Genomic DNA, 16,194 nt, shown 5'->3' with positions numbered 1-16,194 from the left:
TGTTTTCAGTTTATATTTTATTAGAGGTGACTTGCCAGTCTGATGCCATGTTAAAATTACCCAGAGTAAAAAAGGAATGTGTAGTTCTATGAAAATCTTCTGTTTATTTTTAAGCACTTCCCTAATGAGTTATTCATATAACTAAAATTCTGGGTCACTTCATCCACAGAGATAGACTCTGCATCTATTCAATGCTTGCAGAAAAGAAGGTGGAAACGCCATTTTCATCCTGCTATGAATGTCCTTATGGATGTCTCCTTGTGTTCATGTGCAGAAGCAGTTGCAGGTACTTACCGACAGAATTGCTGAGTTATACAGGGAATGGGAACATGCACCTAGCAAAGTGTTATCAAATTCTGCCCAGGGACTGCCTTGGTGATCTATTGGTTAAGAATCTGCCTTCCAATGAAGCGGAAGCGGGTTCAATCCCTAGTTGGAGAACTAAGATTCCACATACTGTGGGACAACTAAGCCCACCAGGCCACAGTTACTGAGCCTGCCGACCCCAAGGAAGATCCCACGTGCAACAACTAAGACCTGATGCAGCCAAATAATCGGCATTTTAAAAAATTACCCATAGTAACATTGAACCAATTGGGCTATTTTATTGCTCCCATCCAGTTCCATTTTTTCCATCTCTATTTCCAATTATTTCTTGAGCATTTACTTGAGCTTCCCTGGTGGCTCAGGTGGTAAAGCGTCTGCCTGCAATGCGGGAGACCCGGGTTCAGTCCCTGGGTTGGGAAGATCTACTGGAGAAGGAAATGGCAACCCACTCCAGTATTCTCGCCTGGAGAATCCCACGGCCGGAGGAGCACGGTAGGCTACAGTCCATGGAGTCGAAAAGAGTCGGACACGACTGAGTCATCTTCATGCTCCACTCTCTAAGCAGTAGATACAAAGTGACTAAGTCCTTACCCTTACGAAACCTACATTTAAATTTTTTGGAATCCACTGTGCCAAAGAAATCAGACCACTACCCTAAAAAGTTTCCTATCCAGTTTATTCTCCAGTTTCAAATATCTTCTCCTAGATCAACTAAAAATAAATAGAATTTTACCAAATTATTTAAATTGAGCCTCACCAATTTCGTGTACCTAAATCAGCTTTCAAATACTACAGAAACCAACTGTTAAGTATCACAGATGCTTGAAAACTAGTTTGAAGAAAATAGTTGGCAGTGGGATTGCATTTGCAAAATGTGAAAGCTTTGTGAAAATTAGGAGCACTAAAATAATGTCTGACAAAGATTGTTCACATAACACTTTTTACTTCAGCTACAAACTCCAGCGCTAAAATTTTTTCAAAACCACTTTGTATCAGTCATTTTGCAGGAGCATTTTGATGTCATTGTGGTTCATTACAATGGTTAAAGTTACTGTCAGTTTTCCAAAAAATTCTATTTCGGAAATTCCTGGCATTATGAAACTGGAGCCCAAGTAATTTTTCTAATGGCTAAAAAGGTTTCAGTCTTTTGTCAGCAAGTACTGTAGTCAAAATATTTCAACCACAAACTCTTCTTTATTCCCTGAGAGTACAGCCAAGGACCTGAATGATAGCAGAGAGGTGGAGACAGGACATGGCCAGTCAGCAGAAAATTCTGAGTCTACTCAGAGGACCAAAGCCTAATTGCTCACCTATTTCACTTGACAACCAAAAAGGCTGTTTTGAGAAAACTTGTGTGGCTTTCTTTTTAAAGTGTCTCCAAGAGAAATTTTAACAAGTCTCATCAAGTGCTAGTTCCATATTTATGTGATTTTCCCAGAAATTTGACCTAACAAGCAGTTTCACTGGAAATTTACAGACATAACAGAATAATAGTGAAGCAAAATTAGCCTAATTACAGTATAAATTAAAAATCCAAGTCAGTTCAAGGCAATTCAGCAGCTGTACAGTTGCCACTGGAATTCTGGTAGGAATTGCATTGAATCTATAGTTTGCTTCAAATAGTTTGGACACTTTAACAGTATTATTTCATTTCAATCCTTGAAAATGGAGTATTTTTCCACTTATGTGTGCCTTCATCAGTGTATTTCCTTAATGTGGTATAGTTTTCAGTATACAGGTTTTCATTTCCTTGGTTAAAACTATTAAGAATTTTATTCTTTTTGATGTAGTTAAAAATGGGAATTTTCCTTAATTTCTGTGATAGTTAGCAATGTATATATATAGAAATATACCAGACTTTTATGTATTGATTTTGTATCCTGCAAACTTATTGAATTCATTTATTAGTTCTAACAGTTTATTGCTATATCTTTAGGGTATATTTGTATATACACACACATATTGAAAAAAATATGTATTACTTACTAAAATATAGAGTATTACTCAGCCATAAAAAAAGAAAGAATTCTTACCATTTGCGACAACATGGATGACCTTGAGGGCATTAAGCTAAGTGAAAGTCAGAGAAGTACTGCCTGATCTCTCTTATATGTGGACTCTAAAATTTAAAATTTAAAAAAAAAAGACAAGATATAGGGAACAGATTGGTTGCCAGAGATGGAGGGGGATGAAGATGGGAGAAAGGGGTGAAAGGAGTCAAAATGTCACATTTTCTTTTAACTTTTTTGGTCAGCCATGCAGCATGTGGGATTTTTGTTTCCTGACCAGGGATCGAACCTGGACCCCCTACAGTGGAAGTGCAGCATCTTAAGGGCCGGACCGCCAGGGAAGCCCCAAAGTGCAACATTTTTCTAAATAAATAGGAAATGAAATAAATTAAGGATAACTTAATCCATTGTGCTTGATTCATTTACACTTAACTCATCCAAATGCATTCTGTAAGACCCATTTATCATCCAGGAAATCTTTTGAACCTTTCTAAGACAAAGTCTTTTGTCTCTGAACCAGTAAGTTCTAATTTTCCACATGAATGAAGCCTGGGCCTTGAGAGACCGATTGATTTTCAACTTAGATTCTTGAAATTTGAAGTGAAATAAAGACTCAATATTATGTTTATTGCTTTGAGCATTGAATAAGGTCATTAAAAAAAAGAAGAAATTTCTCAATGCAGGCCCAGGTACCCATAGTCAATAAGGGCTAACAATAGACATGAAATTGGTCTGTCAGCCTCAAAATTATTATGAAGCAAGAATACGGGATCAGAGGGATAGTCTCTTTCTTCCTTCTCTACAAATACAAAAAGTAAATTTGCCTGGAAGAGATGGGAATGGCTCCAAGTGATGGTGTTACGTGGAAAAACTAATGTAATCGTTAGGAATAAGTTGACTCCAACTGACTAGTTTTCTCCTTGAATTTATTACAAGTCTGACAATCTCCTAGATGCTTCCTGCAAACTAGAAAACCCTACATTGTATCTGTTTCCATACTTCCAAGCTGTGCCTTACTGTCAAAGCATAACTAGGTCTCCATAAATGACTGCAATGGCTTTCCCAGCTTTCCTTTCAATACACTTTCTGCCTCAAGGCTCCTGATATTTGATTCAGTTCTTCCTCATGGTGCTCTGGCCTTAGCGTCTACGGCAGTTGAAGATATTTTAGAAGCTGGAGGAAGAAGTAGGATTTGGGAACAGAAAAATCTGGATGCAGATAAAGTAGATCTGAGTTAGGGAGTTGAGATTCAGTTTAAATGCCTAATCCCATGGACACACGCTTGTTTATGCCTTTTTCATGGACAGAATCAAATTCTGAAAGGGTATACTCTGTCTTACTTGATTTTTAAAAATTAATCAATATTTATTTTTGGCTTCCCTGAGTCTTCGGTACTGTGTGGGCTTTCTGTGGTTGTGGCGAACGGGGGCTTCTCTTGTTGCAGAGCACGGGCTCTAGGCAGGCAGGCTTCAGTAGATGCAGCATGTCAGCTCAGGAGTTGTGGCACACAGCCTCAGCTGCCCTGCAGCATGTGGGATCTTCCCAGACCAGGAATCGAACCTATGTCCCCTGCACTGGCAGGCAGACTCCCAACCACTGGACTACCAGGGAAGTCCTGTCTTACTTTATTTCTTTTTTTTTTTTTTTTAGAGTTTCTCTTGTTCATATTTTTTTTTTTTTTTTGCTTCTTCTCAAGATCTCAAATGAAAATTTTAATGGAAAAAAGATTATTTTGCATAATTATTCTTCACCATGTGTTTTTCAATTATTCATGGTATTTCTGCCTCATTACTTTGGCTATCATACAGTGATATTCTCCCGGAGACAAGAATTCTCATTATATGCTTTTTATACTAGAAACTCATCAGTTCTTGAAATTGTCCTCATGCTAATCCACCAAGACAAAGGCAAATTCGATGGAGGTTACTGATACTCAAGAGGAGTCTTCAACTAGAGTCTCACATATAAGAGAACACATCCATGCTTTCTCCTAGCTTAGAAAATTTGCCTTGCTGGAGTTAAACTGCCAGTGTCTTCTGAAAACCCAAATAAACCAAATGTACACTTGGCTAGTATCTTCCCACAGGAAGGAAATAGAGACGTAAGCTATTTTATTATTCTTATTATTTAGTGAGCCACGCACCATGAGGGATCTTAGTTCCCCAGTTTAGTTCAGTCGCTCAGTCGTGTCTGCCTCTTTGCAACCCCATAGACTGCAGCACACCAGGCCTCCCTGTCCATCACCAACTCCCAGAGCTTGCTCAAACTCATGTCCATTGAGTTGGTGATGCCATCCAACCATCTCATCTTCTGTCCTCCCCTTCTCCTCCTGCCTTCAATCTTTCCCAGCATCAGGGTCTTTTCTAATGAGTCAGTTCTTCACATCAGGTGGCCAAAGTATTGGAGTTTCAGCTTCAGCATCAGTCCTTCCATTCAGGACTGATTTTCTTCAGCATTGACTGGTTGGATCTCCTTGCAGTCCAAGGGACTCTCAAGCATCTTCTCCAACACCACAGTTCAAAAGCATCAATTCTTCAGTGCTCAGCTTTCTTTATAGTCCAGCTCTCACATCCATACATGACTACTGGAAAAACCATAGCTTTGACTAGATGGACCCTTGTAGGCAATGTCTCTGCTTTTTAATATGCTGTCTAGATTGGTCAGGGATCAAACCCATGCTCCCTGCATTGGAGTGTGGAGTTTTTTAACCACTGGACCACTAGGGAAGACCCATGAACTTACTTTAATGAGCAAACTTATGAATTTTGCTTAGTATCTTACTCAAGCCTGGTGCAAAATCATAAAATTGGCTCCATTTAATAATTTTTTAAAAATAATTTTATTTATTTTCAGCTGTGCTGGGTCTTCGTTGCTGCACGTGGGTTTTCTCTAGTTGCAACCAGCGGGGGCTCCACTTCGTCGCGGTGCACGGGCTTCTCACTGCAGTGGTTTCTCCTGTTGCAGAGCGAGGGCTCTAGAGTGCGGGCTCAGGAGTTGTGGCACAGGTGCTTAGTTGCTCCACAGCACGTGGGATCTTCCGGGCCCAGGGATCAAACCCGTGTCCCCTGCGTTGACAGGCAGACTCCTGTCCACCGTACCACAAGGGAAGTCCAAAACTGGTTTCATTTTAATGTCACACTCCTGTTTGTTTGTTGACCTTATTTTCTAAAGCTATTGGGTGACTTTCATTTCTGAGTTTTTAAAGTTATTATCCATCTGTATGCCTTTACAGAAGCAGTGATACTTTCAACCTAAAATACCCTTGCTACTTGTTCTCTGGTCAAAGAGTGCCTCCTTTGTTATATATTCAGCCTTCTCTGCGAAGCTTCCTTTCTCACCCAGGGACTCTTCTATCCCACCCCTTCCGCTCACCTTGGCGCAGTGGATCAGCCACAGAACTCCTGTGTTGCTCACACTCCGTGTCCTCTGCTAGTCCACCTAGAACAGTCTGTGGCCTTCCTCTTCCACCAAGCTCTTTGGAGTCCTTGAAGGCAAGGATTATGTTTTATTCATTTTTATGGTCCCATCCCTCAGAACGGTACCTGTTTTAATCTAGATGCTTATAAATATTAAATGAATTTTGAGTTTTCCTACTTTCTACATTTAATTTACTTCACATTTCTTTTTAAGTTTCAAGCCTTTTCTTACTCTTTTTACAGTTAATGATCTCAAATGGGATAAACCGACCATCAGACATTTAGGAAACCACTTTGGTTTTCAGATCTGTACAATGGAGCTAATGACACAAACCTACTTTAAAAGCCTGTGTTAAAAATAAATGCTGTAGTCTCTCTTCAGAGGAAAATGCTAAATAAATAAAATAAGGGTTCACTTTGGAAAACCATCTGGCAATTTTCTCCAAAGTTAGACATACCTTATGATCAAGCAATGCTCTCAGTATTTACTCAAGAGAAATGAAAACATATCCTCAAGAATATTTCAGTTCAGTCACTCAGTTGTGTCCGACTCTTTGCAACCCCAAGGACTGCAGCACACCAGGCCTCCCTGTCCATCACCAACTCCCAGAGTTTACTCAGACTCATGTTCATTGATATGATCCAACCATCTCATCCTCTGTCGTCTTTTTCTTCCCACCTTCGATCTTTCCTAGCATCAGACCTGGGTTCAATCCCTGGGTCAGGCAGATCCCCTGGAGAAGGGAAGGGCAAGTATTCTTGCCTAGAAAATTCCATGGACGGGGAGCTTGGCGGGCTACAGTCCACGGGGTCACAAAAGAGTCAGATACAACTTGGTGACTAAAACTTATTCATACAGCATAAAATCAAGGGAAAAAAAAAACAACAACCAAATTTCCATTCAAAGAATGTATAAACAAACTGTGGTATATTCATACAGTGGACTACTACTTAGCAATAAAAAAATAAATTCAACTGCTGATACCAGCAACAACATAATTGAAACTCAGAAACACTAAGCTGAAAAAAAAAAAAGAGTCAGACAACAAAGAGTACATACTGTGCATACATTTCCATTTATGTGAGATTTAAGAATAGGTAAAACTAATCTATGGTTATAAAAATCAGAATATTGGATTATTCTAGTTGGGGAGGGGATTACCTGGGAAGAAACACAGGCAATGTTCTAATCTTGCTTGGAGATATTGGTTATAAGATTGTATATATTAGTATATATACTGATTGTATATATAGATTGTATATATATTAGCATATTGTATATATACTAATTGTATATAGTAGATTGTATATATTAGTCAAAAATCATCCAAATGAACACTTAGGATCTGTGCATTTCAGGGTATATATATTTAAAAATTCTATCTCAATTTCTCCCTCCCTACCCAAATATATGTACATAGACAGATATATATATATAATACACACATCCATATGTACACACATATGTACAAAGATATACAATATACACATGCTGCTGCTACTGCTAAGTCGCTTCAGTTGTGTCCGACTCTGTGTGACCCCATAGACGGCAGCCCACCAGGCTCCCCCGTCCCTGGGATTCTCCAGACAAGAACACTGGAGTGGGTTGCCATTTCCTTCTCCAATGTATGAAAGTGAAAAAATAAAGTGAAGTCATATCTGACTCCTAGCGACCCCATGGACTGCAGCCTACCAGGCTCCTCCGTCCATGGGATTTGCCAGGCAAGAGTACTGGAGTGGGGTGCCATTGCCTTCTCCGATAATATACACATACATATGCACAAATACATATGTACAAAGTCTAAAACGGTAGGCCACAGCAAGAACACATTTAGTTTTGGAATTCATCTTGTTATACTATTATTTTCATACTAATTATGTTTTTCTTAGGATAAGAGTAATAACCATGTTACCCTTAGTCCAGATCCACTGATGAGTGAGATAAATAACAGGATCTGCTAAAAAATAGAAATTTGACATAGAACAATTTTACTATGACAAGTAAGGTTTTTTGTTTGTTTTTTTTTTTTTTTTTACTTCGCAGCTTGCAGGATCTTTTCATACTGTTCATGGGGTTCTCAAGGCAAGAATACTGAAGTGGTTTGTCATTCCCTTCTCCAGTGGACCACGTTTTGTCAGAACTTTTGAACTACGGTGTTGGAGAAAACTCTTGAGAGTCCCTTGGACTGCAAGGAGATCAAACCAGCCAATCCTTAAGGAAATCTACCCTGAATGTTCATTGGAAGGACTGATGCTGAAGCTGAAGCTCCAATATTTGGGCCACCTGATGTGAAGAACTGACTCCTTGGAAAAGACCCTGATGCTGGGAAAGATTGAAGGTGGGAAGAGAAGTGGACGGCAGAGGATAAGATGGTTGGATAGCATCACTGACTTGATGGAGGTGAGTTCGAGCAAGCTCTGAGAGTTGGTGATGGACAGGGAAGCCTGGAGTGCTGCAGTTCATCGGGTATCAAAGAACTGGACATGACTGAACTGAACTGAAGTGCAGGATTTTAGTTTCCAGACCAAGGTTCGAATCCATGCCCTCTGCAGTGGACTCAGAGAGTCCTAACCACTGGACCACCAGGGAATTCCCAGCATTTTTTTTTTTAAGTTAACTAAAATCGTGCGTATGTGTGTGCACGCGTGTGCTAGTCGCTCGGTAGTGTTCGACTCTCAGTTGTGACCCTATGGACTCTATCTAGTCCGCCATGGGATTCCCTAGGCAAGGATACTGGAGTGGGTTGCCATGCCCTCCTCCTGGGCATCTTCCCGACCCAGCGATCGAACCCAGGTCTCCCGCATTGCAGGCGGATTCCAAGCAGACTCCTTACCATCTGAGCCACGTGGCTTAACACTGCTATCTGTTGAAGAAAACAAAGTCCATATGCGCAAACTACAGCCCAGATATGACTTATTATAGTGACTGCAGTTAGCCTGTGTGCAGCTGAGGACGACGCTCAGCTGTGGAGATGCTGTCAGGGAGAAGGCAGAGCCTCCGCTTATCCAAGGAGCCTTAGCAAGGAGAATCGTTAAGAAAGGAAAGATGACCTGTGGGAGCTGGAAGGGAGTGATTGTAACGGCCAACAACTAAAAATGCCAGAGTCTGGTGTTTTTAAGACTTCTTTATTTGCCCCCCCCCCCCCCCCCATCTTAGGGCCTTAGCTGCAGCAAGCAGGATCCTTATTGAAACCTGCGGAATCTTTAGTTGCAACACAAGATGCGGCAGACAGGAATCTAGATCCTCCACCAGGGATGGAACCAGGGACCCCTGCATTGGGAAAGCGGGGTCCCAGCCACTGGACCGTCAGGGAAATCCCCGGAATCTGATTATTCGTTCATCTTCCGTTTCACTAGATTTTGCCCTGTGGCTTTCCAAAGTGGTTGTAACACGCACGAACCTACCAGGAAGTGTGTACTATGCTTTTACGCATTGAGAAAAAATAGGTTTGAAACACGTACAAACCGGACAACACGCTTTCTTCACTACAGCCTGGCTTTTCTGCCCACATAGCCATCCCCGTTGACTGCAGCAGCGAGAACAGACCTGTAACTTCGCGCGCCCGAATGCTGCCCGAGGACGCACGCACACACCCGCACCCGGCGTAGCGTCTGACGCAGGCGCTGACGTCAACACGCTCGGGACGTCGGCGCCCGTTGGACCCCCTTGAAGGCCCCTTTCTGGGCTGTCTGGCAAGAGCCAAGTGTCAGCCTGTGTCGGTCGATTACCTCGCCCTCTTTTTCGCAAGAAATGACAGTATCCTCACAGGCTCTCCTCGTCCTCAGGGACAATAACCTCACCCCTCAGGAAAGGATGGCTGTCGGTCGGCGTTTCTTCAGGCAGCGCCGTGGGCAGCCCACAGGGCCTTGAAAGGCGCATGCGCGGCCCCGCCTCCTTCTTTTCGGCCGGAACCGCCATCTTCCAGGTAAAGGCCAGCGCGTGGCTCCCGCCGCCTCTCGTTTCTCTCCCGGCCCCTCAGGCGTGAGTTTCAACCCTGTAGCGGCTGAGGCCGCGCATGAAGCCCTAGAAAGGCTGTCTAGCTTTTCCGGGGGCCGCTGGCTCGAGTGGTGGGGCTGTGTCCATCCAGACTCGGGACCGTGGGCGCGGGGCTGGGCCGAGGCCGCGACCTGCTGAGGGGAAGAGCCCCAGAGAAGCGGGGCCGCAGCCCCTGGGTGACGTGACTCGGGTCTGTCGGAGCAAGGGAACTGGTCCCTCCTGTGCTTGCACGGCTTCAGCCCTGCTGACCTGGGATTCCTCGGACCGGCTCTGGGGCCGCGTGACCCTTTCTTTTCGAATGCCTTCAGGGTGGCATCCTTATTCTCGTTGCAGAAGCTGAAGTGTATGTGCTGCGGGCTAGGGGCTTCAGGGTGGTAGGAACGGGTTGGCGGGGTGTGTGTGTGAGCCTGGGGCCTGGTCGGAGAACCGCAGAGGTGCCCAGAGTCCACCTGGACTAAGAAACCGAGGCCGTTAGTCGTTCATACAGAGGGAGTGATTTCGGGTCGTTTAAATGTTGTCTTGGGGCCCCAGTTGGACAAAGGGAAAATGCTTTTGTTGGCTATGGGTGTATTAATGCAGGGCAGCAAGTGTTGAGTACAGGGATTTCTGAATAGTTCTGTCTGATTTAGAAGTTTGGGGCGGGGAGGGGAGTTAAGCAAGAAACCGCTTAGCCTTAGTTTTTGCGTCCTTCTGTCTAGTTTGTGGACTTCCCTGGTGGCTCAGACGGAAAAGCGTCTGCCTACCATGCGGGATACCCGGGTTCAATCCCTAGGTCTGGAAGATCTGGAGAAGGAAATGGCAACCCACTCCAGTACTCTTGCCTGGGAAATCCCAGGACAGAGGAGGCTGGCAGGCTAGTTTGTAGCAGCTGCCAGAGTTGCCCAAACTTCGAGATGTGCTCCGTCAGTTCAGTTCAGTCGCTCAGTCGTGTCCGACTCTTTGCGACACCATGAATCGCAGCACGCCAGGCCTCCCTGTCCATCACCAACTCCCGGAGTTCACTGAGACTCAAGTCCATAGAGTCAGTAATGCCATCCAGCCATCTCATCCTCTGTCGTCCCCTTCTGCTCCCAATCCCTCCCAGCATCAGAGTCTTTTCCAATGAGTCAACTCTTCGCATGAGGTGGCCAAAGTACTGGAGTTGCAGCTTCAACATCATTCCCTCCAAAGAAATCCCAGGGCTGATCTCCTTCAGAATGGACTGGTTGGATCTCCTTGCAGTCCAAGGGACTCTCAAGAGTCTTCTCCAACACCACAGTTCAAAAGCATCAATTCTTCGGCGCTCAGCCTTCACAGTCCAACTCTCACATCCATACATGACCACAGGAAAAACCATAGCCTTGACTAGACGGACCTTTGTTGGCAAAGTAATGTCTCTGCTTTTGAATATGCTAAGTTGGTCATAACTTTCCTTCCAAGGAGTAAGCATCTTTTAATTTCATGGCTGCAGTCACCATCTGCAGTGATTTTGGAGCCCCCAAAAATAAAGTCTGACACTGTTTCCCCCTGTATTTCCCATGAAGTGATGGGACCAGATGCCTCATCTTCGTTTTCTGAATGTTAAGTTTTAAGCCAACTTTTTCACTGTCCTCTTTCACCTTCATCAAGAGGCTTTTTAGTTCCTCTTCACTTTCTGCCATAAGGGTGGTGTCATCTGCATATCTGAGGTTACTGATATTTCTCGTGGCGATCTTGATTCCGGCTTGTGTTTCTTCCAGCCCAGCATTTCTCATGATGTACTCTGCATATAAGTTAAATAAGCAGGGTGACAATATACAGCCTTGACGTACTCCTTTTCCTATTTGGAACCAGTCTGTTGTTCCATGTCCAGTTCTAACTGTTGCTTCCTGACCTGCATACAGGTTTCTCAAGAGGCAGGTCAGGTGGTCTGGTATTCCCATGTGTTTCAGAATTTAACACAGTTTATTGTGATCCACACAGTCAAAGGCTTTGGCATAGTCAATAAAGCAGAAATAGATGTTTTTTTGGAACTCTCTTGCTTTTTCCATGATCCAGCGGATGTTGGCAATTTGATCTCTGATTCCTCTGCCTTTTCTAAAACCAGCTTGAACAACTGGAAGTTCACGGTTCACGTGTTGCTGAAGCCTGGCTTGGAGAATTTTGAGCATTACTTTACTAGTGTGTGAGATGAGTGCAATTGTGCAGTAGTTTGAGCATTATTTGGCAGCATTGCTTTTCTTTGGGATTGGAATAAAAACTGACCTTTTCTGGTACCGTGGCCACTGCTGAGTTTTCAAAATTTGCTGGCATATTGAGTGCAGCACTTTCACAGCATCATCTTTCAGGATTTGAAATAGCTCAACTGGAATTCCATCACCTCCACTAGCTTTGTTCGTAGTGATGCTTTCTAAGGCCCACTTGACTTCACATTTCAGGATGTCTGGCTCTAGGTCAGTGATCACACCAACATGATTACCTGGATCGTGATGATCTTTTTTGTACAGTTCTTCTGTGTATTCGTGCCACCTCTTCTTAATATCTTCTGCTTCTGTTAGGTCCATACCATTTCTGTCCTTTATCGAGCCCATCTTTGCATGAAATGTTCCTTTGGTATCTCTGATTTTCTTGAAGAGATCTCTAGTCTTTCCCATTATATTGTTTTCCTCTATTTCTTTGCAAAAGGCAAGTCATGTGTCTTGGGTCGTGAATGGATTTCTAACTAGTGGGCTCAGTAGTCAAGAAATGATTTACTGATACCCACAGAGCATGTCTCCTTGTTTATGAACGTAAGGCGAGTTTATATGAACTTAGTACAAATGTAGAGTTGAGAATTGAAGCAGTATTTAGGCTTGATAGATTCTTCTTGCCTTTCTTTTTTGTTGTGGATATTTTTTTAAAAGTTTTTATAGGCATATAGTCAGTCAGTTTACAATGTTAGTTTGTAGTGTACAGCAGAGTGAATCAGTTATACATAAGTCTTTCTTTTTTTAATATTCTTTTCCCATATAGACCATTACAGAGTAATTAGTAGAATGTGAAGTAAGAGTGTGCACAGTGGTTTAACTTTGATGGGTTAGCTAAAACATTCTGTTTCCTTGCCAGGCAAGTCATATGAAAAAGATTCTTGGGAGTCACTTTTGAAGATATGGTAACATATTGAGAGATTGATTTAGGTTAGAACACTGTGTTCTAACTTGTGATCTCCTTGTGGTAGGAGTCGTTGCCAGCAATGGTAGTTCTCTTGGGTGATCTGAAGCAATTAAAACCATTATTTTGAGCTTTGGGGAAACAAAGTGAAAAGTTTAACAGTGTAGATACACCTTACATTTCCTGGTAAACAACTGAGTAATTAGATAAGTGAGTTAGAGATTTTTGATAAGTTAATAGATGCTGTATAAGAGAAACCTGTAGGTTGAAAGGGGGGGTATCCAATATGCAAAAATAAAAGACTTGAGTTTTGTGCTTTGCCTTCTAGTAATTCCAGTGCTCTTGGCAGTCTCAGAAATAGTATGCCAGGGTCCTGTTGTGTTTTTATATTCTCATAGGGAAAGTGCTGGTTTGGATTCTGAAATCCAGTTCTGCCTCTTAGACTTTTTAGGTGATTTTGACAAAAATCTTGGTAAAATTACTGCCTTTTCCCCTTTTATAAGAGCTATTGATTGGTGAGCCAGCCTTGTAGATTGTTCCCTAATTCTGATGTTGCTACTGAAATGAGTGCATTTGTAATTACATATTTTTTGGTTAAAGGAGAAGATGACACTGTTGACACTGTGTTTGAGTGTTCTGTGCTTTCTGGTTTCAGTGATTCGCCAAGATGACCAACACAAAGGGAAAGAGGCGGGGCACCCGCTACATGTTCTCCAGGCCTTTCAGAAAACATGGTGAGTGGAGCTGCCCTCCTCCTGGTTTATTGCCTGTGTGTTGCGGTTCATACAGTGTGTTGTTAATAAATGACACTGATTAATCAGCATCTGCCTTTTAATATAAAACATGCATTTTATATATAATTTCTAAATTGTTGGCTATCAAGATAAAGTACTTGTAACAGCCAAAAAGTGTGTTGAAGGCTAGTAAGTATTTCTTTTACTCTCAATATTGACTGTTTTGTGTGTTGTTTTTTTTTTCTTTTTCTTTTTGCAGGAGTTGTTCCTTTGGCCACATACATGCGAATCTACAGGAAGGGTGATATTGTAGATATCAAGGTAAATTATAAAACTGGAGAATTAACCACGGAGTAACATTAGAAGTTAGAAAAGTTGTTGAAATTTGAACAGTGTGTATTCCATCATTTTGTCTTCCTAATTGAGGGGAAATCCATTTACTGAGGAGGAGCTCCTTAGAGTGTGGAATGGCTATTGTAATTTTACTTTCAAAAACAAGCTTTTAAAATGCTATTTTTGAGTCTTAAGAATTTTCTCATTACTTGTTTTTAACAGCTAGTGGAAAAGTTAGGGGGGAAATCATAAGAACTTAAGTGTATGTGTCCTGGCACTCCAGAGCTTAATGATGATTGTCTTTTTGATTGCTTAAAGCAACGTGAAAATGACATTTCACCGGCTCTGAGAGCTCTTGAGTTGCCTTTTAAAGAAAAAAAATTAAAATATCTTACTTTGGGTTTAAAAGGAGGGGGGAAATTGCTGGCATGACGTTGACTTCCTTTCTAAACAGGGAATGGGTACTGTTCAAAAAGGAATGCCCCACAAATGTTACCATGGCAAAACTGGAAGAGTCTACAATGTCACCCAGCATGCTGTTGGCATCATTGTAAACAAACAAGTTAAGTAAGTACGGTCTAATTCTTTGTATATTGCCTCACACCCCCTTTCACTTTGCCAATTGGACTTATGTCTTTATTGGTCATTCAAGTGGGGCAAAGGAAATAACCTTTTAAAACTCAGGCAAACTGGGTGTTTGTCTTGTAACCTGTCAGAGGAAACATTGTAATAAACTTAGTTTGCACCTTACAATGTTAAAGCCTTATGGAGTATGTTAACTAAGTAGTTATAGTTTTCAGAAGGTAAGAAGTTTAATAAGTTGTACGTTTTATTAGTGGTCTGGTTTTGCTTAAATTATTTGGTACTTGAGAGTCTGTCATCTCACAGAAGAGAGCTTATGAATGGGGATGTTTGCCTCAACACCCAGTTCAGCAAGATTTAATAAATGATTGTAAATTTGCTGTCATCTTGTCTCTGGGTAGAGGTTCATGGTTTAAAGTAAAACCCATGAAAGGATTCTCTGAATTTAGGCTGTGTTTTTGATGAAGCACTTACAAGGCTCTTTTTTCTCCAGGGGCAAGATTCTTGCCAAGAGAATTAATGTGCGTATCGAGCATATTAAGCACTCTAAGAGCCGAGATAGCTTCCTGAAACGTGTGAAGGAAAATGATCAGAAAAAGAAGGAAGCCAAAGAGAAAGGGACTTGGGTTCAGCTGAAGCGCCAGGTGAGTGCTTGGCAGGGTTTCTTGGTGTTGAGTGTGTTATTGGTTCTGGGAACAGTTTGAAATTGAGTTACAGTACTTTATATAATTACTCCCTTGTGTTTTTTTAGCCTGCTCCACCCAGAGAAGCACACTTTGTGAGGACCAATGGAAAGGAACCCGAACTGTTGGAGCCCATTCCCTATGAATTCATGGCCTGATGGGTGTAGAAATAAAGACCTGGACTGTGCAAATGATTCTCTTAATTGAGTAGAGGTGTTGTGTCCAAATTGAGTGGGTGATGTCTTTTCAGATTTAGTGTTTTTTCTTCCTGAAAGGTGTAAGATAGTTGTTGTTCAGTATGCTCCATTTTTTAATACACTGCCAGATATTATTTATAAAGTATTTTTACTTCTTGGAAAATAGCCTATTAAATCCCTGTTTTGGGGGGGGATATAATGAATGAAAGATTATCTGTTGCATTATAGTTCAGGAAAAGTTGATTACTCTTAATTGCATCATAAATAGATATGTTTTGAGGATCAGGAACTTAAATTTGAAGCCTGAGCTGTTTAGACCATTCATGCAGCAGTGCTCAGCAGAGTGTTAAAAACCAGAGGACCTTTTTTATTTAAACTGATGTGGCCTTCTAAGCACTTAATAAAATGTACTCAAAAAATTTGGAATAAGTTCAGTTTTGCCCATTCTGCATGAAAGGAAGCAGAGGCACAAGTCAAGTAAGGTGCCAAGGTTATGAGGGGGGAGAGTTGGGCAAGGATTTATTGCTTCATAGTAATAATATTTTAAAGCTACTTAGTGTATTTGGAGCACATTTTGGGTTCTGTTACTTCCTGGGTATTTTTAATTGGATGTGGTAAACACCCAGTAGGGCCTTGATCCCATCCCACTCCCCTGCCTTCAGGATTCTGTGGTAGTACCTGTAGCGAGCTTGTTTAAAGGGTGTTCTCTCCCCACTGTTAGAGACAAGAACCTGTGTGTAATGTTGGTAAATGCTGTGAATGAGTGAAACCCTGGTGTTGGCAGCCTTCGGTTTTATCTGGGGTGGCG

At 42.0% G+C, this 16,194-nt stretch overlaps 1 protein-coding gene, 1 long non-coding RNA gene and 2 other non-coding genes across 8 annotated transcripts; 3 read left to right on the top strand and 1 right to left on the bottom strand.

The window, feature by feature from the left end:
• Positions 1-5,156: 5,156 nt before the first annotated feature.
• Positions 5,157-9,597, bottom strand: LOC147361641 (uncharacterized). Of its 3 annotated transcripts, none has more exons than XR_015138170.1 (3): positions 9,300-9,597; positions 5,709-5,820; positions 5,157-5,421 (listed from the first exon to the last, which is right to left on the bottom strand). It is a non-coding gene; the product is annotated as an uncharacterized LOC147361641 (long non-coding RNA). The 3 variants fall into 3 exon arrangements; XR_015138169.1 differs by having other exon boundaries at positions 9,215-9,387; XR_015138171.1 differs by having other exon boundaries at positions 9,219-9,373.
• Positions 9,598-9,647: 50 nt separating this feature from the next.
• Positions 9,648-15,380, top strand: RPL21 (ribosomal protein L21). 3 transcript variants are annotated; one of them, XM_086329649.1, is made up of 6 exons: positions 9,648-9,678; positions 13,513-13,591; positions 13,851-13,912; positions 14,379-14,491; positions 15,000-15,150; positions 15,258-15,380. In XM_086329649.1, exons 2-6 carry the CDS (start codon positions 13,525-13,527, stop codon positions 15,345-15,347), a joined length of 483 nt encoding a protein of 160 aa, XP_086185775.1. In that variant the 5' UTR covers positions 9,648-9,678; positions 13,513-13,524; the 3' UTR covers positions 15,348-15,380. The 3 variants fall into 3 exon arrangements, with proteins under 3 accessions (XP_086185775.1, XP_086185776.1, XP_086185777.1); XM_086329650.1 differs by having other exon boundaries at positions 9,648-9,734; XM_086329651.1 differs by having other exon boundaries at positions 9,648-10,092.
• On the top strand, positions 14,208-14,278 carry LOC147361640 (small nucleolar RNA SNORD102). Its single transcript, XR_015138529.1, has one exon. It is a non-coding gene; the product is annotated as a small nucleolar RNA SNORD102 (small nucleolar RNA).
• On the top strand, positions 14,525-14,651 carry LOC147361639 (small nucleolar RNA SNORA27). The gene has a single exon (XR_015138533.1). It is a non-coding gene; the product is annotated as a small nucleolar RNA SNORA27 (small nucleolar RNA).
• Positions 15,381-16,194: the final 814 nt, after the last annotated feature.

This window comes from Bos grunniens, chromosome 12 (assembly GCF_055505025.1).
Source record: "Bos grunniens cultivar Pamir isolate PY7600 chromosome 12, Bosgru_T2T1.0, whole genome shotgun sequence".
Classification (NCBI taxonomy): Eukaryota; Metazoa; Chordata; class Mammalia; order Artiodactyla; family Bovidae; genus Bos; species Bos grunniens.
This window is presented reverse-complemented; position numbering and strand designations above follow the sequence as displayed.

What these genes read in the sequence shown, in the direction of transcription:
- RPL21 (XM_086329649.1), top strand. Translation starts at nt 13,525, where the DNA reads ATGACCAACACAAAGGGAAAGAGGCGGGGCACCCGCTACATGTTCTCC. An exon ending in CAGGCCTTTCAGAAAACATG is followed by an intron (nt 13,592 to 13,850) that starts GTGAGTGGAGCT and finishes TTCTTTTTGCAG; the next exon opens with GAGTTGTTCCTTTGGCCACA. An exon ending in ATTGTAAACAAACAAGTTAA is followed by an intron (nt 14,492 to 14,999) that starts GTAAGTACGGTC and finishes TTTTTTCTCCAG; the next exon opens with GGGCAAGATTCTTGCCAAGA.